The 21786-nt window shown below is 36.6% G+C and overlaps 1 protein-coding gene and 1 pseudogene across 4 annotated transcripts in view; one reads left to right on the top strand and one right to left on the bottom strand.

The window, feature by feature from the left end:
• The window catches only part of Adamts19 (ADAM metallopeptidase with thrombospondin type 1 motif 19), a 243780-nt gene extending 222554 nt beyond the window's left edge, over window positions 1-21226 (bottom strand). For 2 of the 4 annotated variants that reach the window (XR_002398180.2, XM_021266238.2), the window contains exons 1-2: window positions 20904-21106; window positions 19696-20339 (exon numbers count right to left, since the gene is read on the bottom strand). Coding sequence is in view for 3 of the 4 variants with exons in the window: in XM_021266238.2 (XP_021121897.1) it covers window positions 19696-20339; window positions 20904-20973 (714 nt within the window). In the remaining variant the exon portion in view is untranslated. Of the gene's footprint in view, window positions 1-19695; window positions 20340-20903 lie in introns of all 4 variants that reach the window. The other 2 variants (XM_021266237.2, XM_004854439.3) reach the window with 1 other exon arrangement.
• LOC147826652 (U2 spliceosomal RNA) lies at window positions 3367-3492 on the top strand (annotated as a pseudogene).
• Window positions 21227-21786: the final 560 nt, after the last annotated feature.

Here is a 21786-nt window from a genome sequence, read left to right as displayed (position 1 = left end):
AAGATGTGTAAAATTTAAATTAAACTCGAGCAAAATGCTAAAATGTTAACATTTATGAAATCTGTGCATTAACTGCATTAATGTATCTGCATTAGTGTATATTTACAGTTTTATAATTGAAATCTAGATATACTTTTAAATGACAACAATTAATGGGAAAATATACAAAGATTATGAGCATATAATGCAGAGAACAATAAAAATTGTGTAAAGAAACAATTTCAAAAATGATGTGGAATCTAAAAAGAGTGCTGATATTCACTATGGATAGAGACATAATGAAAAGGCCATTTTCAGGTATAGTCAGAGTGTAAACTGAGGTAGTAATTTTGGAAAGTGATTAGACAGAATATATCAAACTTAATAATGACAGTTCTATGCTCTCTCAGATCAAAGATATCATTTCCAGAAATATCCCTTGTAGACATAGTCACAGAGATATGCAAGCATCTCTGTATCCAGTTGCATATTATAGAATTATTGTTATTTTCTTATTGTAAAATGCTCCCAGCCTAGAAGCCTAGCAATAAGGGAATTTTACTTCATGGCCACTACTATGCACAATTATAGCAAGAGCTGTCCATCACGTGATCCATATAAAAAGTTTCTTGGAGAATTTTGTTTTATGTATATCCAGATTCATGTAGCAATTTTAACACCATGTGCCATACCCATCTCTAGAATAGTGGTTCTCAGCTGGGTGTGAGTATGCCCTCTGAGAGAAAGTGGGGGTGGGAGCCCCAAAGAAAAATCTGGACACATTGGGAATGTCTGGAAATGCATTTTGTCTGGAACAAGTAGGTAAAGCTCACAGATGCTGTTAAATATCCTACAATGCATAAGATGACACTACAACAGTTAACCTACCTAAAATGTACTATTGGAGTTGAGAAATCCTGCTCTAGACTAACTGAATTTGCTGTATCATTTCTCTAATCTCAGCTACAGCTATATATAGTAGGAAATGTTTTTCCTATTTTACATATAAAAAGAGTCTCAAGGAGATCAAATATTTTATTCAAAGAAACAAAGCTAATAGGAGGCAGATTTCCTTGCTCTTAACCACAAAGTTATTATGTCCACAGTCTACAAAAATGATTGTGTTGTCATATGATGAATTATTATACAGGTGTGTTAAAAAGTAGATATATACAAATGGCATGAAGTGCTGTCCAGGCCAGAGTTAGAGAAGATATCTGTAATGTGTATAGCTAATAAAAATTAGCATCCAAAATGTATGAAGATCTCCTAAAAGTCAACAAACAAGTCATAGAAGACACATTTATAATGCCATTTATATTACATAAGCAAAGTTGCATTGTTTATCTTTGAATTTCTATAGCAACAACATCACAAAAATGGAATTATCCTGAGAAGATAGTTTTTAAAAGTATTCATTTAAAAAAACTTAAATACAGAAGTAATTGAAGAAAAATATACCATGATATACAGCATATGGTTATGATGTAAAATGTTAATAGCTAAAAGCCAATGGGGGAAATGGAAAGGACAATGAAGGTGAAGTCATGGAGTCATTGATAAACACATGAATGAATGTATGTGAAATGAAGTCATTGATAACACATGAATCACAGTTCTTGGTTCTTACAAGTTGTATGATGATAGAAATGAAAGCATAAAGAACTTATTGAGAATTTGCAAATAATGTGTATTATGGTAACATGCCTTTTTAGATCATTATTTGGATAATTAATTTACATAATTAATACAATTGATTTACATAATTAATACTTTGATTTGAGTTTTCATAACTGGATTTTAGATAATTAATTTGGGAATTATGGAATGTATGAAGTTCTCTCCTTTTTGTTTTTAGAAAAATAGGTCAAAAATCCCCACATTAAATAACTTCTAATACCACACATATAAAATAGCAGAAGGCAGGAGAGGGAGTAGTAATTCAAATTGGTTCCTGAAAAGGGCATTTGGTTAACTGGAAGACTAAGAAGGTCCTTTGATTTTCAATATACTTTGATGGCTTGATAGGGAAAGTTTGTTAGCCAAGACAAGTAGAAAGGTGAACAGTTGTTCATGACTAAGTATGGAAATTGACAGCATCAGAACACAGCTCTGAAAGAGCAGGGCTTGACAGTGGAGAAAGCATGAGAGATAATGAATAATAGAAGGCTGAGGTGCTTTAATATATCCATATTCCACAATACCCTAAGTCTTCAACAAGACTCCTAGCATCTCTGAAATAAATGGTATGAGTCAGTAGTTTGAGAAGGCAGTGAAGCAGCTTAATGCTCTGTGCAACTGATACACAGGAAACAAAGGCAACCATGTCAGATGCAAAGAAAGGAACTCAGAACGGAGGTTCACTCTTTTTTCCTTCCTGTCCCAGACTTAGATAGAAATCTGCAGTCAAGGACTTAGAACTCATCATGGGCAGAGGAATTTGGGACACTAAGGAGTTTCCTTGAGATATTAGGGGTAAGCACCATATTTATGTATGATGTGGAAAAGTCCTTAGGAACGCTCTTCGCGAATACATATCAATCTGCTCTCTGAAGTACTCTCAGAGAGGGTGTAGAGATTGTGCATTCTTTCTTTATATATTTATTTTTATGTTGTTCTTATATTTTACAATAAATAATTCATGCTTTGTAGCTAAAAATATATAAAATGTGCCTTAAAGAAGCAAAAACAACCTGAGAGTGCGTCATCCCAATGCATTCCCTAGGTTAAAGAAGGTGACAGCTTCACTGTAACTTCTATCAGACCTCCTCTGAAACATGTTCAGAATAGAGAACTGTTACGGACACTTGTAGTCTTAATTCTGGGACCAGGAGGGTCAAAGAAAGCTTAAGGGTAAGTGACAGCATTATGTTTTTAACTTTTTTCACAAATACGTACAGTCATTTCACTAAATCATCATATAAAACATTTCTATCACCTCTCCTATGGTCCCTTTTATTCAATTCCTTTCCCTGTTTACCTCGTCTCTTTCCAATCATTAATCTATAGTTTTTTCTTTTCAAGAATCTTATACGAATGGAAATATGTACTTTTTGTGTTTAGTTTCTATCATTTCCCATTGTGTGGAATGTATTAGTTATTTGTTAAATAGTATTCCATTGCATGAATATAAAACAAGAAAGCATCTAAATGTTTTTCATTGTTGGGCTGTATTAAACAAATCTGCTATGAACATTTGCCTTTATTTCTTCCTTATGAACTAATATTAAGCCTATTTGTCATGAGATTATTTTCCATTTTAGTATCTTCATTATTGAAACGTCCGTTCAATATTTGTTACAGTGTTGTCCGCATTCTTACAATGAAGAGAGTTCTTTATAAATTACAGAAACAATTTATCAGGCATGTCTTTTATAAATAATTTCTATCACTTCTCGGCCTTTTGGCTAAGATCAAGTGTATAAATAATTTCTTTTTGGGATTTTTTTTTTTTTTTGGTACCAGGGATCGAACTCGGGACCTTGCACTTGCGAGGCAGGTGCCGGAACCATTGAGCTAAATCCCTGGCCCAAGTGTATAAATAATTTCTTATTCTAAGTTTGATATTTTCATTTTCATGTCAGTGTCATTGGAAAAGACTTTAATATTTAAGATGTTAAAATAGATTAGCTCATGAAGTCTATGAAACAATTAAGGAGGAAATCATATAATTTCTTATTTTCTACAAGAGTTTCTCAAGAATTGACATTATTTTGTCCTTAAGTGTTTCATAGAATTCGTAAGTTAAGCTGTCTTTTCCTGAGGTTATCTCTGCAGAGAAACTTGTAACTGCAAATTCAACTTTTCTTTCAAAACAAGACCATTTAGAGCCACTCCTTGATTTTAGAGAATGTTGGTGTTTTATAGTTTTCATATTATTTGTGCATTATAGATGCTGGATTTATTATCATAAAGATTTTCATCACATTCCTTTGCAATGCTTTTCGTGACTTTTGTATTTGTCTTCATTCTATATATTTGCATTGGACATTTGTACTTTCTGACTTTTCTTGATGAATATGAACTTTTACAATTAGTTTGAATTTTTCAAAGCATTAATTTTTGATTTGATTTTCTCTATTATTGTTCTGTTCTCTTTTTCATTGATATTGACTTGTATTTCTTTCTCTTGCTTGCTTTTCATTTCACTTAATTGTTTTTACCTAACATCTGCAAGTACAACCTTGGGATGTTGATTTGAGGTCTTTCCATTTCCATTACATTTAGTGGTATACATTTTCCTCTATCACCTCATTAGTTGCCTTCCACACATTATGATGCATATTTGATTTTCATTCAATTCCTATTGTTACCTAACTTTCTTTGCAGTTTTTTCCTTTGGCCTGTATGTTTTCTAGATGTGCATTATTATTTCAAAATATTAGATTTCCCAAATTTGTTCCTTTCATTAATTTCTAGTTTAATTTTGCTGGGATAAGAAAACTTATTCTGTATGATTTTATTTTCCTTAGATTTACTGACTTATATTACGTGACCCAGAATAAGATATTAAACTGGAATATGTACTCTATGTATTGTAAAAATAAGGTATATTTGAGGTTAGTGGGCTGGAAAGTTCTACAAATATCAATTAGATCTGTACTCAAACACTCCAGAGAAACTCTTTATTGATTTGTGAGGATTCTTTTTATATAAGCTCTCACTTCTTTAGCATTTATTGTGGAAATTCTAGTTCCTTGGCATCTCCAGAATCTAAACCTTGTCTCTTCAACAACACTGGGCATTATTTTTGTTCCCTCTCAGGGTAATAGCCTGGAACCTCTCTCAAACTGTGAGCTAGGACATATGCAGATTCCTCATTTGTTTCTTTCATTTCAAATATTATTACTCTATTCCACTTTTTGTCCAATGCCAGAAAAGCTCTGAGATATACAGGTATACTATATACATATTATTATTTGCATACTACTAATAAAATTATTTAATTATATACATTTCTGTATTTATATACATATACAAATATATATTTACATAGATACACTATATATACAAAGAAAAATAGAAAAATATATATGCATATATAATACATTACATAAATTACATTCCAAATATATATGGCCTAATTGGTTTTCAGCTACTCTTTCTTTATGGCTAGAAGCAGAAGCTTCTGTGGCTTTTAAATTTCACTGCACTTGGACACTTGTTCAAATCTAATACTTTATAAAGATTACACTACATAAAATATACAAACTGATCACATCAAAAGTTAGGGTGAGGATAATGGAGTTCACCTCCTTCTCACACTCTCTTCCACTTCACTTTAACTTAAAACCTAAAGTCCTAGCAGTTCATGAGAAAACTCCTCATAATGTTACAGTTTATGTAACTCAGTAAAACTACTTATATGAATAAAGAATAACAGCCTTGAAATTGAGCAGATCTAGGATTGACTCTCAGGCTCACTTCTCCTGTAACATTAGATGAGTTACTCAAATATCTGTTCAATAAAAGTGATATATTAACATCTTCATCATAAAGTTACGTTAAAAACTGCTTACTTAAAAATGCAAGACACTGGGCTGGGGATTTAGCTCAGTGGTTCCACCACCTGCCTCGAAAGCACAGGTCCTGAGTTCGATCTCCGGTACCAAAAAAAACAATACACCGTATCCAAACCCTAACAACTGATTCATAAATGATCATTGATAGTTGTGATTGTTGTTACTGTAACTCTATTCTATCCTGAGAGACACACAACATTCTACAGATTCCAAAGACCAGACCAACATTAATTTCCAACCAGGCTTTTCCATCAACAGAGTTTTCTAAAACTGAAATTAGAAGATGAAATCAGTAATTTCCTTGCTTTTAAAAGCAGTAATAATATTGGATAAGTTCAAGCATATTTTAAGGGAAATCTTGATTTAAAATGTTTAATCATACTAAAAAGCAGAAACTACAAAGAGAAAAAAGGTTATATTTCTATTTTTAAATCTATTCCTCATCAATTTCTTCACATATCTTGGATCAAATAATTAAAATAATGTGAATATGTTATATATTCATTTCTGATAAAACTGAAGCAACAACATAACTTCAACACACATGTGTGCACGCGCGCACACACACACACACACACACACACACACACAGTACGGCTTTGGGTTTCATTCCCAGAGTTTATGAGCTTCTTGATTTGAGTGAATTATTTAGCCTCCTACAGCTTCTGCATCCTTATCTACAAAACTGAATGACAGCATATATCTGTGAAAATTATTCATACCTTATGGACTATGATAATGTTTGATAAACACTTACTATACTATAGCACTTACTATACTATATTTTGGGCTTGCAGTCTTTTGGGTTTTTTTTTAATCAATGCAAATAGGAACAGCAACATCTCCTTTACTAATTTTCATTGGTTAACTTAACAAAGAAAAAGGTGAAGTTGTTACTACCTCCCCTTGCAGATACAATTAGCAGAAGAATCTAGTACTTTTCCTATTCTTTGTAAGTTATGTTTCTTGTCATTTACTGTCTACCAGTGCTATGACAAGGAGACTACTCTTTTGTCATATATGTAAATTTTATTAGCACTTTCTAAATATGTAATTAAGTATAATTACATTACTAAAAAATAAAAGTTGCATGTACAAACTGGCCTTGTACCAAGAAAGTGACACTACATTAGACACTACATTTTGTTTATTAAAAAAACAATACCTTTTCTTCACATAGCAACATAGTACAGAGACTTTAAAATAAAATTTAATTTCAAAAAATGCGCTTAACACTTTAGCATTCCCTTGAACCAGTAACTTGTTTTCTAAAAAGTGTGTAACCAATCTACCACTAAATAATTTATAAATGAAGCTTATAAACTCTAAAGAAAAATTTTAAAACATATATTACTGTCATTGCTATAACCATTTATATTATTGTGGTGATGCTCCAGTTTCCTCTTTCATACATATTTTTTAACTATCCAATTTAAATTACTGAAATCCAATTCAGAGCAATAGAAAAAAGAACATTTAACCATGGACACAGGATTGAATGTGTATCTTCTCAAGGAAGAGGTAATGGAAAAAATGAGAGAAGGATTAAGTAGATAGTTGATTATGCAAGTTCCAATATAGAGTCTGATGTATTCTCTTACAAGCCTATGGTAAGTTATTAATAGGTTCAGAACATGAACACGTAAGACCATGTGACCAGAGACCCAAAAATTGGACACCATGGACTTGTGGAGGCTCCACAGCCAAAGGCAAGAGCAGCCAAGTTATTAGAACACTTACTAAAATACTACAACTGAGCTAACTATAGGCAAATGCTTTGGAGACCTTTTAAACCATATTAACGTGCAGTGGTAGGCTGTCCCCAAGGACAGTTTAGCATATTATTACAAAGCATTTGGAATGGAAATACAGGGTTTCTATATTTTTAAGCTTAAAACATACTCCAAGTGTACATCATTAGATAGTTTTTATCTTTCCATCTATTAATCCCTCTCATGATTCTTCCTCCCTCATAGGAAGATTGTGTCAATTCACACAAATTATGTGAACTATCGAAGTCTGATAAGTAGAAGTTATAGAAACTGTAAATGCAAAATAAACAGAGAATTAAATTAGTAATCACATCTATTTCTTTGACTTACCATATTACCAGTTAAAACACAACTTTCAAGAGATATTTGTATTTATGTCTTGTCTGTCTTCTAAATACTCCAGAGAATCCCTCATGATAGAATGCTTGGGTGCATGTTATCTTTTAAGTTATATATTGAATGAATAAATGACTTATATGATAAAAAATTGGTGTCACCTTGACTTATAGTCACCAGAGGAAATTCAAATACATTTAAAAGTTATAAAGCTTTTCTTTACTTTGTATATTTCCTTGCATTATTACTCAACACCAAAGATTCAGATATAACCATTTGGATAGCATTCCCTTTCATTTACTGAGCCAAGTTTTTTTTGTAACAGTTGCATCTTCACCTTCATAAATGTTTATTTCCTAAAATGGTAGCAATTCCACACGTGCATTAGTGTCAAATTGCATCAATTCCAAGATGTTGTCAATGTCATAACATATCTTTATGTGAGAGCTATGGAAATAAGGAAAATTATTTCTTGTAATTAAACTACAGTAGTTCCATCTTATCCATGAGAATCACATTTCCGAGCCCCTCAGAGGTTGCCTAAAAACTTGAATAGTACCAAATCTTATATATACAGTGCTTTTCCTAAAAATACATACTTATGATAAAGTTTAATATACATATTATTCATAGGAAGACATTAATAATAATCAATAATAAAATAGAAAAATTATAGCACTATACTATATAAAATTGCCAAAATCACTACTCTTATGTTTTGCGTCATTATTAAGTAAAGTGAGTTATTTGAACACACGTACTGTGATACTATGACAGTTGATCTGATACCTTACACAGAGACCAACTGACTAAGAAGATGAGAATCTCATGCCACCCAGAGACACTCAGCAAAGGGGTGCCAATTCTCATCCTGGGTGCAAGAGAACACAACTGTGAAACAGTTGATCATATTATTCAGAAAGCTGAAAACTTAAAATTTATTAATTATTTCTAGAAAATTTGCAATTAATATTTTTAGACTTAGGTTGCAAGGAGGTAATTGAAATCTCAGTATGTGAAGTTGTGGATGGGGTAGGAGAACTACTGTACAAAGAGTATGTCTATCCTTTACTAGTTTTTAAAAATGTCATTATTAAATTTATCCTTTATATTAACTAAGGGCCTTTATTTCCTTTTTCCTCAATCCTAACTCCTGTATCTCTCAATATTCAAAATACCAGAGAGAGTACATTGATTATATTTTTAATATAAGGTACTGTGATGGAGTCCTTGGTTCTGTTTGACTACATACACAAATAATTTTCATGCAATATTACATTTAGAGACTAACTAGAAATTGTTATGATTGAAATCTTCTTCCTGAAAAGCTTGATTTGAATTTTACTAATTTGCATTTATCTATTTGCTTGATTTTACCTTTAACCCTACAACATATTTGGTCTTTTTTCACATTGGTAGAACAAATGAAACAGTCTGGTATGTGGGCTCATGTTCGAATCTTGTGGAGATACTTAAGTGACTGTGAGACACTCTATTTTGTATACCTTATTAGTATTCCTCCAATGAATGTCTTGGATTACTTGTTCACATAAATCCTTTGTGAAGTTTAATCATGTCAGTGGTTTGAAATTGACCATTTCAAATATAATATCAGCTATCATTAATTTAATGCTTTAGGAAACAACTGGGTGTTCAAAAATATTCCTTAACCATTGCTATAATAATTCCTAGGGGAAGAGAGACAGAGACAGAGACTCACAGATATAGATAGATAGATAAATAGATAGATAGATAGATAGATAGATAGATAGATAGATAGATAGATAATTTTCCTTGTTTCAGATGGAACTCTTCCAGTGCTGAATTTTAGATTAGCACCATCCCTACCAAATCTAGGTTCTTTGTGGATATTGGCAATCTGATCCTAAACTTTATATAGAAATAAAAGGATCTAAAATAGTCAAAACAGTTTTGAAAAAGAAAATCAGAGTTAAATGATTTAAATTTCTCCAATTCAAACATGTAAAGCTACATAAATCAATCCAGTATGGAACTGATATAATGGTGAAAATATAATTTGAAAGAACAGTGTTGTTAGTATAAAACTAAATTCTTATATTTGTGGTCAGTTCACCTTTGACAAAATTGTTGTAGCACCTCATGAGGAAAACACAGTCTCTCCAATAAATGATGCTGCAAGACAACTGAAATTACTGGACAACTGGAGAGAGACATGGGAACATGAATTTAGATCTTTATCTCACATCATTTACAAAACCAGTGAATTATGGACTTAACTGTAAAAGCTGAAATTATGAAAATTATCAAATAGGAGAAAGACCTTATAACTGAGCTATAAAGTGTTCTTAAAACACAAAATTACTATCCTATAAAAGCAAAAAATGATAAACTAGATTTTACCAGTATTTTTTAAAACTTTAAAGCATTAGGAAAATGAAGACACCCATAGACCAGAAAAAAAAAATCAGCAAATTATATAACTGATGCAAAATTTATGTCTAGAAATGAAAAAAAAACTCTTAAAACTGAATAGTAGGGGGAAAAATTAAAAAGTGGAAAAAAAGAATTGAATAGACACTTCAACAAAGATAACATGTTAATGGCTATGATCTGGAACATGAAAAGATGTTCACCAGTTACTCACTAGTAAAATACAAATTAAAGTCACAAAAATAGTTAGAATCCAAAAGAAACAATAGGAAGTATAATTGAAAGTCAGAAAACTTGTATCTTCTGATTTTTGGTGGAAAATACCCAACTACCTCTACTTCTGTAAACTTCCACTTGTATTTGCTATATGTCTTCATAATTTTAGACTGTTGGTGTCTATGCAACGCACCTTAATGAATTGGGCTTCAAGAAGCCTAGACAAAGGGCTATGATGTATGCACTGTAAAAGCAGTTGAAGCCATGCTGAAGCAAGGGAATTAAAAAAAATTGGGGCAAAAAATCCTTACATTTGCCTTTTATGCTTATGAAGGCAAAAAAAAAAAAAAAAAAAACAGGGCCGGGGATTTAGCTCAGTGGTTCTGTCGCCTGCCTTGCAAGTGGAAGGTTCCAAGTTCGATCCCTGGTGCCAAAAAAAAAGAAAACAAAAACAAAACATTAATATTTCACTCCCCCCCCCTTAAATTACACTGAACTGACCTGGCTTCATCAGCTTTATTATATGATCATTTCAGTTGAAGTCTAAATAATGAATGTACTGCAAATATACATGCACATTAATTATGAAATGAAATCAAGTTCCTTTTGCAGGAAAAAGGAAAGCACTAAACAATTTCATTCCCAAGGTCTTTCCTAATACTACCAATGTAATCATTCTGTAAAAATATCTGGGTATCATTGGAATGGCTGAGCTCCCATTTTCTCACTGCCCTCAATCTGGGGCTTGGCACTGGAATACAGATGAGATGGAGATGAGATGATGTGCTCAGTGCAGCTGTACCCTAAATGCACTCTGCATCAAATTATGTCCTGCACTTGGCTAAGGGAACCTTAACATTTATTTTCAGGAAAGCCATCAATCATAATATGAGAAGGACTCCTCATTCTCCAATTGCCCCAAAATCTGTCAGGATTACTTCTTTAACTTAATACACTCCCCATGAGGAACCTGAAACTCCTCTGATAATTTTTTGAGCAAATACAAAGACATAAATACTGCCTGGGGTAAAAATGTAATTTCAATTAAGTGGAAACATTCAATTGTACATGTGTTCAACATAATTATGCTATTTTAGGGTTGCATAAAAATATTTTCAGGGTGGAGGATGTAGCTCAGAGACTCCACACCTGCCTGGCAATCACAAGGCTCTGAGTTCAATCCCTGGTACTCAGTGTGATCTCAGACTAAGAAATATATATATTTATAAATTATAATATATATTATAAATATAAAATATATTATATATATTTTCAGGCTCTTACAATATTTCTTATTTTAAAAGTATACTTTGTTTTAATTCAGTTAATAAACTTTGAATAAATACAATTATTTATTGAATAAACAAAACTTTCTCTTACAAAATTGGTCCATGCCACAATTCACTCAAGGAACTAAAATGTAGATCAAATATGATTAAATGTTTTATTGACATGTAATGTGAAAATGGTGTACATATTTTATAAGCACAGTTCACTCTGCTTATTTGAATCCACTCTATCACTTCCTCAAGTAAGACTGGAGTTATCTATACATTGTTCCATTCTAAATACAGAAACCTCCCATGTATCACTATGTTATCCATGCTATTCTAAGTGTTAAACTAGAAAATGATAAACTGCTTTAAAGATATGGGCACTTAAATATCACTTGTTTTGTCAATAAAGAGATATCAAGCACTAACTGAATCAAAGAACTACAGTGCAATGATCACAAGAGTCAAGAAGTTGAAGCAAAAACATAGTTTTTTCAAAATTATAAATGCCTTGAAGCAACAACTATTTCTTCTATTTTGTTCTCTGAGCCTTTAGAACAATGGATAGACAGAGCAAGAGTACTTCTGATGAACATTTACAGTGTTTTTAATGCTACAGAATAACCTTATACATAAATCTTGAATATATATTGAGGTTTCTCTAAAGTCAATTCCTAGAAATAGAACTGCTGAAAAGAAGGTTATGTACATTTAAAATTGTAATAGTGATAGTGATATCAAAAAACTCTCCTATCCAGGTATGGCGGTGCATGCCTATAATCTCAGCACTTGAGAGTCTGAGGCAGGAGAATCGCTGCGAGTCTGTGAGTTCCAGGTCAGCCTAGGCTAAATAGTGATTTCAAGGCCAGCTGGAACTACATAGCAAGATCCTGTCTCAAACAACCCAAAACAAATCAAAACAAAAACTCACCTAATTTGCTTTTCTACAGTGTGTGATTGTTCCCTATGTTCCTCAGATATTCTAATCCATGTAATTTGTACCCATTTTATGGACCAAAAATGAGTCTAAAAAATACGCTTTTCCCAGCTTACCATTAATTTTGATAAAATTATAGTTTATATGATATTTTCATTTCCTCTTCATCATAAACTTTAAAAAGCCTAACAGTGTTTAGTTATAGATTCTAGGACTGCAGAAGTTTTGTTTTATATATTTCATAACATTTCTATATTCATATGTTTTACTTTATAATTAACATTTTCCTTTTAAAATATTAATATAAAGAGCTCTGGAATTAGAAATGAAGGTCATAAATGTAATCGAAAAATGCATAAAAGATATGAAGAGAAGACCTACCAGAAAGAAAATGAGAAGGAAAAGCATCAAAAAGACATAACACTTTATCAGCAACAACAACAAAAAATGTAAATTAAAACTCCCTTCAGATAACATTTTTTTCTATTAGATTTCACAAAAATAAAAAGCTTTTAATAACTCTCATACAGGCTTTTGGCCATAATAATTTCACCTCATCTCCTGACCTGAAAATATAAAATTATGTCATATATAGGACCAGAAGTATCTCCACAAATTACCAATACCCATGCCCTTTGACACAAACAAGCATTACTCAAGCAAAAAGTCATATCTAGAGATAGCACTGTCCATAATAGGAAAAAATTGGAATCCATTAACTACCTATCAACATCAAATTGATTAAGTGGGTTATGGCACACACTTGAGATCCAATTTTTAAAAACTGTTGAGAAAAGAGAATCTCTTTATGTACTCATTTGTGATGATCTCACACATGTGCATGTGTGTATATGTGTGTGTACATAGTGTGGATTTTTAAAGTTATACACGTATTTATACATATTTATTTGCTTATGAATCAGCTACTTTCCAATCTACTTATATGCTACAAATGGATAGCTTTAGATATCTCTAGAAGGAACACTGAATAATAATCGAACAGATGCTAGAAAAAGTTATTTCATTGGATTCTTTTGACAGTTCTGTGTGGTAAAACGAGTACTTATAACTTTGAAAATAATTATATTTTGACATCAGATTTAAATGGTAGTTTGTCTGAGTATAAAGTCCAAGATTCAAAATCACTTCTCTGAACTCTAAAGGTACTTGACCCTCTGGCATCCCATGTTACTGATTCAATCCTTTAAGGTCAGTTGACATCCCAATATAAATAATCTCTCCTTATTCAACTTGCAGGATTCTCTCTTTATCATTACTATCTTAGTATGTTAAGGTCTGTGGTCTCTCTTTACTTATGCCACAGGTGATTGGTGGTTGTGTCTTCATTCTGAGGGTTCGTGTTTCATCTCTGATAAATTGATTCTGATACAAAAACAAAGTTTCAACCTGTACCTAACCAACATTGGTTATAAGAAATGACTGAATTCAACAAACACTCTATCCTCCATCTGGAAAATGGGTCTGAGGCCTGCTACACTAATTGCTCATGGACTCCTTCCTTGTCTTGTGGCACACAACTGTTTTCATGGTTGGCTTGTTTGTTTACCAACACTCAATTATGTTTGTTTGAACACACAGAGGCATAACACTTTGTAATTACTAATTTAATCAAACACCAAATTTTAAGGCTGGTGATATGCAAGTGAAAAGTACATCTTTGTTTCTCTGACAATTTTGGGAAAATGAGGCAAGTGCCAAACCAATATTACTCTAATTGTATTTGAGATGAGACAACTATAAAAGAACTGAAGATCTTAAAAGTCCAAAGTTTTGCACATAAACTACTTTGCACTTCCCAATATAAACATTTAGTAGAAAATGATGTTGATTTATGCTGAGAAAGGCTCATCTGGAACATCATCTATCTGACCTATATTCAAAAAAGTAGCCTAAGGCAGGCATGGTGGCACACACCTGTAATCCCAGCACTCAGGAGACTGAGGCAGGAGGATTGCCCCAAGATTGAAGCCAGCCCAGGATACATAATGAGTTCAAAAGCCAATCTGAATTTCAGAGAGAGACCTTATCTCAAAAAAAAAAAAAAATTTTTAAAGTAGTCTATGGCTTTACATCCAAAGCTTGGCTGGTGAATTCCTTACAATTGAATGCATTTCAAAATCTTCATCATCAACTGATGTTTTTAGAATATAACTTCTATTATAGAAATTTTAGATCTAGACCTATGAATCTTGGAGCACAACTATTCTTTCATATTCCATATTGACTTGTTTTTTGTATGATGCTCTGAAGTAATTTCTGGATTTTATCTTCCAGGTCACAAATTTACCCATCAGTTCACACAGAGTTTCGTTTTATTCTAACGTCCATGCAATTTTGGCTCCACTGTGTCTAATCACTTTTTTTTATGGAGAGCATTTTTTTCCTATTTTTAAATATCTTTTTCCACAAATATATACCTGCTCTTATTCTTCTGAGAAGTGTAGTTCCGTTACTCTATTTATTCCATTAATTTTGTTGCCTCTTGTATCAGGTAAGCAGTAATTGATGACTCTCTTACACACTTGATGTTCTTAAAAGTATCATCTTCTTGGGTGTTGGCTCATCATTTTTCCTTCCTGCTCCCCTATCTGTTGTGACTAGCTCAGTTTACTAAGCACAGTGCCAGTTATCTGGAGACAGCAGAACCTTCTAATGGGTATAGAGACAACAGCTCATCTTTTGATAGTGGGGCCTTTCTACTCCGAATATCACCATTATGCCCAGCAAAACTCCATCTCTATTTTTTTCTGCTCTTGCCCAGGGACACACCTGTGGCTTCTAATGGTTGGCATCATTATTCTGCCATCATCTGGGTTCCCTTCTATGCACTGCATTCCCTTTCCTTGAGGGCAGAGAGGTATTTCCGATATAACTGCCACCTTTCACACAGGTTTTCTGAAGTCTACATGTTTTCATTAATCAAAACCAAACTTTTTCAGTCTGTCATGATATATTTAAATGTTTGATATACTGATGGCATTCACTAATACTTCATATTCATTTAGAATATCTTTTCTACCATTTCTAAACTGTGGCTTGGGGAAGAAAGTAAATGTGTGAGGTCAATCTGTAATCTTCATCTTTTCACTTGAATATCAATTCCCTTTGTTCTTGTCATGCACTTCCTTCCTTCCTCCATCTCTGCCTGATACTTGCTCTCACGCTGGTTGTTTTTATTTTGTTTGTTTGTTTTTGCTTAAATTCTTTTATTGGTACATTTTAGGTATACAATACATTTACATTTATCATTGGGTGCTTGTACCTATATATGATGTAGCTTGGATCCCCATTTTTTTTCCCCATTACCTGTGCACCCTACACCCCCTCCACCCTTCCCTATTTACATAGACTTTGTTTCCATTTTTTCCTTTTCTCATAATTTTTCCTTTCCCTTCTTTCCTCTCCGCTTCATCACCCACTTCCCCTACCCCTTTGGACCTTTTCTTCCTATTTCAAATTGTTCTTGACATGGCACCTTGTCTAAAGTGATGGGGCCCAAAATGAGCCTATTCGAAACTTGACACAGCACATCGTACTTTGATTCAAGATGATAAAGTACCCAAACAAATGCATAAGAAGCTCCTGATTCTGTTTCAAAACCTAATCAAAACTATTACCAATACCTAAACTCTTCATTTAAGTAAAGAGGTATAAGATTTAATAGCCACTATTTATCATCCTGCACAAACAATCTAGTCACCCATAGGCAAAGGATCTCTTTAAATTTGATTCAGGGAATAAATATATTTTTTAAAAATCGTGTTGGTAATTGTCAGAAAACGTAATTGCTCCACTGTTTCAAAATATTTGCTACTTTTACATATTTTACTTATTCAAAGACTTTCATTTAAGATATAATAAAGTACTTTATGTGTTGTTTATTATTATTGTTCAGTGATGTTACTTAGTGTCTACCAGAAACTAGACATCATACAACATGTTAGGAATGAAAAAGAAGGAACAAACTATTACCATCACAGCACTCAGAGAATGTCTCTATTTGCACATACCTCCATCTATTATATTCTCTCATTTACATTTGTGACTGGAATATTAAGTAGAGAGCTCCTTGAAACATAGCAAGGCTTCTTCATCTGCTTTCTGTATTTTCTGTATCTGCAAAATGCCTTAATCATAGGAATTGTTCAGGACATGCTGAATTACTTAGTACCATATTTGTGCACCTATCCCATTTACTATATAGCCTGAATAATATTATCATTCAGTAATAGTTCAAATGGAGGAAAGAGGATAACATCTCATAAACTGGTTGCTAGATACAAAGGTGTAATTTGCACATTGTATAAATAAAATAAATCCAGAAAGATTATTTGATGAAGTAGTACTCATCAAAAAATTTTTTTCTGTCACTTTTCACAAAGTATTAATTAATATCTGGAGAATAACTTGACCAATCTTATAAATGTCTACCATTAAGGACTATTTCCTTTTACAGAGGCTTGCTGATCATTCTAAATGTGTAGTAATCCAAAGGTGTCGAGTCAGGATGTTAAGTCATAGGCAAAACTAGTTACAGAGAAATGGGAAGGAATGGTACACTTAATGTTACACTCTTTTCTGAGGAACTGAACAACACAAAACTTTAAGAAAAATACTGTTCTAAAGTAAAGCCAAGCGTATTCATAAATATTTCATCTCATATATAAAAATATCTTAATGTCTTTCATTAGAAAAACAGGATCACAGAATTCTACAAATGTAGGGCAGCATGCATACAGGCCAATGAACATGCACAGTTAGAAAGAGCCTCTGCACTGTTACCGGAGACTTTGGAAGTCTGAGCTCAACAGTTTAGGACAGGAATGGCTAACCTTTTAGAGCTTTCAATGATACAAATGGCATGCTGTGGCACTCGGGCCATAGCCACCTCTGTTCTAGGATCATTTCTCATATTGTACCTCTGGCCTAGTCATGGGAGGATTTTTGTTGTTGTTGCTTTGTTTCCTTAACAAGATCTAAATTCTCACACCTCCACACAGTGTCTTCCCTCTACCTACAAGACTCTTCAGCAACACACCCCCATCTTTTCTTTTTTTTTTTTTGCCTGGATAAAATCTCCTCATACTTCAGGTTTTAGTTAAACTCCTATTTTAGGAAGCCTTCCACAACTCCCTTAGCGGGTTATATCTCTAGGCATAGCAATTGATTCATCGTGCTGGCATGTCACTCTTGCAGGATGCCTCCTGTCACATCCACTTGAATATGCAGCCCTTCTCATCTGTAAGCTCCTAAAGGCAGGACATTCTATCCCCTAATCCAGTACCTAAACTATAGTTAATTTAACATTTAATGGAATTCTAATTATACCATCCATTTTTAAATGCAATTATCTAATTTATTTTACTCATAGAGAGGTAAGGAATTCATTTCTAAATGCCAGAGTTTAGATACCAAATTGTGCTCCCTGTTTTATAATCAACGAGCTAGTAAGGGAAAGCGGCTGGAATAGCAGTCTGGAGTAACAAATTCACCCATCTTGGCTATTTGCCTAACTTTTTTGCTCAAAGTCTGACTGCTATACTGTATTGCTGGCAATGCCAGTTTTCTTCAATAACAAAGACTTCCCAGTTCAGAAATACACATTAGTGGCTAATAGGAAAAGTGAGAAGAAATCCAACATGATAAACAGGGAAGTATGTCAAACTCCTATTCAGTCCATGAAAAACCTACTCATAATTCTAACTATGCTCCCTTAAATATAGAGAGAGGACATAGCTCATTTGGAAAATCTGACAAAAACCCCACATTTCAACACAGTGAAATGGTTTATCCTCTATTGCTATTACCACACCAGAAACTTTCTATATGTAATTGTTTAATCTCTAGCCAAAAGCTAGTGGACAATGAAATCCCTACAAAATATTTTCCCCAGTGAAGTGTCAAGCATCAGTTTCACACAAAAAAAAAACATTTAAAAAAGATTTTCTTTTCTGTTAAAGATTTTCATGTAATTGTACCATGCCATTTTTATTCACTCACACCTAAAATTGTCCATATTTGAATATTCACCCTTATGAACCACTAGTAAAAAACAGCCCTGCTCAGCAATTACATCATTTGACTACTGGAGTTTAGGGGAACATGTGTAAAAATTTCTACTTTAATTTAACTTTAGGTGTTTTTAGGTGGTTCTTATTGTATAACCATTGCTGTTGGGTTTTTCCTCCAAGTAAACAAGGTGCTTTCATACAAGTTCTTGTCGATTTCTTCAATGGTTCTGCCTTAAACCCACAGTAAAGATCATGGTGGTGGTGGTTGTACAATAACTTGAATTTACTTAATTCCGCTGACCTGTACATATACAAATGGTTAACATGGTAATTTTTGTGTGTGTTGTAGCCCCTCCCTACACACACAAAGGCCAACTTATGGAAAGTAATAATTGTTCCAAACCTTTCGTCAAGACAAGGAGAAAAATGGAACAGTTTACATTAACAAAGCAAGGAGCTTTCACTCTCTAGTTCCACAGGCCTCTTAGCAAGGCTCCTTGTTACTTGTAGATACGAAGTGGAGAGTAAAAAGGAACTACTGTCACATAAAGTATAAACCGCAGGAAAGAAAATGTCACAGAACCACACACTAATTGAATTCCAGTGTCACCTATTTGACAACAGCTCCAATTTTTCAGTTGACTCGGTCTCCACTCTGGACTCGGACTGGAACAGAGAACAGGTGTCTAGAGTGTTGCTGTGTCTAAATTCTGGCAGCTGTCAGAGTGCAACTTCCAAGAGAAGTGTTCTCATAACTTCGAAGTACGGCCAAAAATACATAAGGAAAATGAAATAAAATAAAACAAATCTAAGCTAATAGATGAGGAACTTTGGTTAGGGAAGAAAGCGGGGATCAGACTGGTTCATTTCATTTGCTACAGGACATCACGTGGTGGGTTTATTCTAGAAACTTGCAGGAACAGAAGGAAGTTGAACCATTGGAAAGAAGTCACAAGGACGTAGAATTTCATATAGTATTCAGAAGCATTTATAATCATCTAAAAGTCCGTACATCTGATTAGACTCCCATTCACGGGTCTGCCCTGGCGAGGTCTCAGCGGAGGCAACTGGTGTAGACCTCTGGGTGGTGCGGGGTAGGGCAGAGTTCAGAAGGAATACCAGGAGAGGGGAGGGAGGTGCAAGCAGATCAGCCTGGTGTGGGGGAAGGAGAGGAGTAATAGGGAAGGCGGAGAGATGGGGAAGGAAGGCGCTTACCAGGCCACCTCCGCAGGTGCTGAAAGAGGCCAGCGAGCCAGGGTGCCGAAGCACCGCCCCGGTGTAAAAGCAGGCGGCTTCAGGCGGCGCGGGAGGGCGCGGGGCGGATGCTGTCCCCGTGGGGCCAGGGCCCGGATTCGGCCACTGTTCCACGGCGAAACGCGATGCCAGGAAGCGACCGTCCTTCCGGAGCAGCAGGTACAGGTCCCGCGAGAAGGCCGGGATCCTCAGCAGCACCTCATCGTGGTCCCGGTCGCCTTGCTGGGCGGGGGGCGGGGATGGGGGCTGCTGCGGGAGTGGCGGCGGCTGCCACGAAGCCGGGGCGCCCTGGGACAGGACAGCAGCACCACTGGGTCCCCGCGGCAGCTCTTGGGATTCCAGCTCCTCGTCCTCCTCACCCCCTGGCGGCAGCGGAGGCCGGAACCCGGACTCAGCCTGACCGTCCGCGGGCTCCTCCAGCGGCGCCAGGGCCACGGAGCGCACCTCGCGGGAACTACCCGCACCCTGAGGCCGGGCGCCTCCGCCGCGCACCCATCCGGGGTCCGCGCTGCCTCCGCTGCCGCCAGCTGAGTCCACCGGCTCCCTGCGCCAGAGTGCAGGATACACGACTTCCCACTCTTCGCTGTCGGGGGCGAAGTGCAGTCCTGCAGGCGAGGCAGAGAAGTGCGGGGCTTAGAGTGCCGCGGTTCCAGTAGCACAAACATTCCCAGGCTCCCGATCCACAGATACTCGGCGCTCACTCGAATGCAAAGGAGACCACCCGCCTAGCTCCTAAAGCGCCAGCCAGCCCTGCAGCCTGGCGATCAGATTACAGACCCCAAAGTATGATAATGTGAGGGTGGGAGAGGGAGTGGGCGGCAAATTTTAGTGACTGAACTTGGTGGATGAAAATGGGTGCAAAGACTCCAACGAGTGATTTGCAAACCCCACGCCTAAGTGTACCTCCCAATTTTCTTCCAGGTGCTGAAATGTACCTTTGCAAACACTACTCTAAGGAAAAACGATCATTTCACACTTAAAACGCATCTGGGAGACACGCGTTTCGCCTCTGAGCTTGACCCCACATCCGCTCCCGCAAGCTCATTTTCGTTGCCACCCTCGGAGTTCCGCTCACCATGCACCGGTTCCACCGGCCCTGCCTACCGGTGCGTTCCCGGTGTTCACTGGGGAAGTTGGAAAGGAAGCTCGAAAGTCACCGAAGCACTCACCTGAAAAGATCCCAAGAGAAAGGAACCCGAGCTGGTAGAGGAAGCAGCAGCAGACTCGCGGCGGGCGCATCTCGCGTCTCTGCCCCAGACCTCGCTCCGCGGAGGGCTCCTCGCCCCGCGCACCTCCCCTGCGATCCGCCACCGGCTCAGCTTCCTCCCCGGAGCGCCTGGAGGCGGGCGGCGAGAGTGCCCGGGCTCTTTGTCTGCCGGGGTGGGGGTTGGAGGGGGTAGCTGAGTGACTCCTGGAGGCCTCTGAGCCCTGGCGGGGGTGGGGTGATGGGGGAGGAGCGGGGAGGCAGCGCCGCAGCCCCCAGCGCCCGGGCTCCCTGGAGAATTAGGTGACGAATCTATTTTCTGTGTTCTCGACGGTGCAGGAGTTTCCAAGGCCGAGCGGGCTGGAGCTGGGGCCCCGCGGGACAGACCTGGAGGAGCGGGGCGGGCAGTGCCTCTCGGGACCGGCGAAGGCTGCGCAGTGTCCAGACCGGGCTGGCCGTCGGCACCGGCACCGCGCGCCGCGCGCGAGGAGGCGGGAGCCCTGGTCCCAGCGACGCGCAGTGCCAAGCTCCGTACGCTCCTCAGGACGCCACGCTGAGAGCTGTCGCCGGGACTGAGTGACGGCGGGGGTGGGGGCCGGTGAGGTGAGGAAGACTCGATTCACAGATTGGAGTGTGAAGAAGGAAAGAATCAAGCAGAACAGACGTGAATACGCGACCTGGTGGTGCCCGCCAAGCGTGACGTTGCGGGACAAAGGTCCGAAACCCCGCACACGTGCTCACACCCTCGGCAGGGGTGGCGCGGGGGGGACATAAATTCTCTCACTGACTTCTGATTGGCCATTCCGAGGATCCGATTTGCATCCCCACCTTCGGGCCTACTCCCCATC

This window comes from Heterocephalus glaber, unplaced genomic scaffold (genome assembly GCF_053883595.1).
Source record: "Heterocephalus glaber isolate CG9 unplaced genomic scaffold, H.glaber_assembly_v1.0 deba00001463, whole genome shotgun sequence".
NCBI lineage: Eukaryota > Metazoa > Chordata > Mammalia > Rodentia > Bathyergidae > Heterocephalus > Heterocephalus glaber.
Note: the sequence above shows the minus strand (reverse complement) of the source record. Positions and strands in the feature narration are given on the sequence as shown.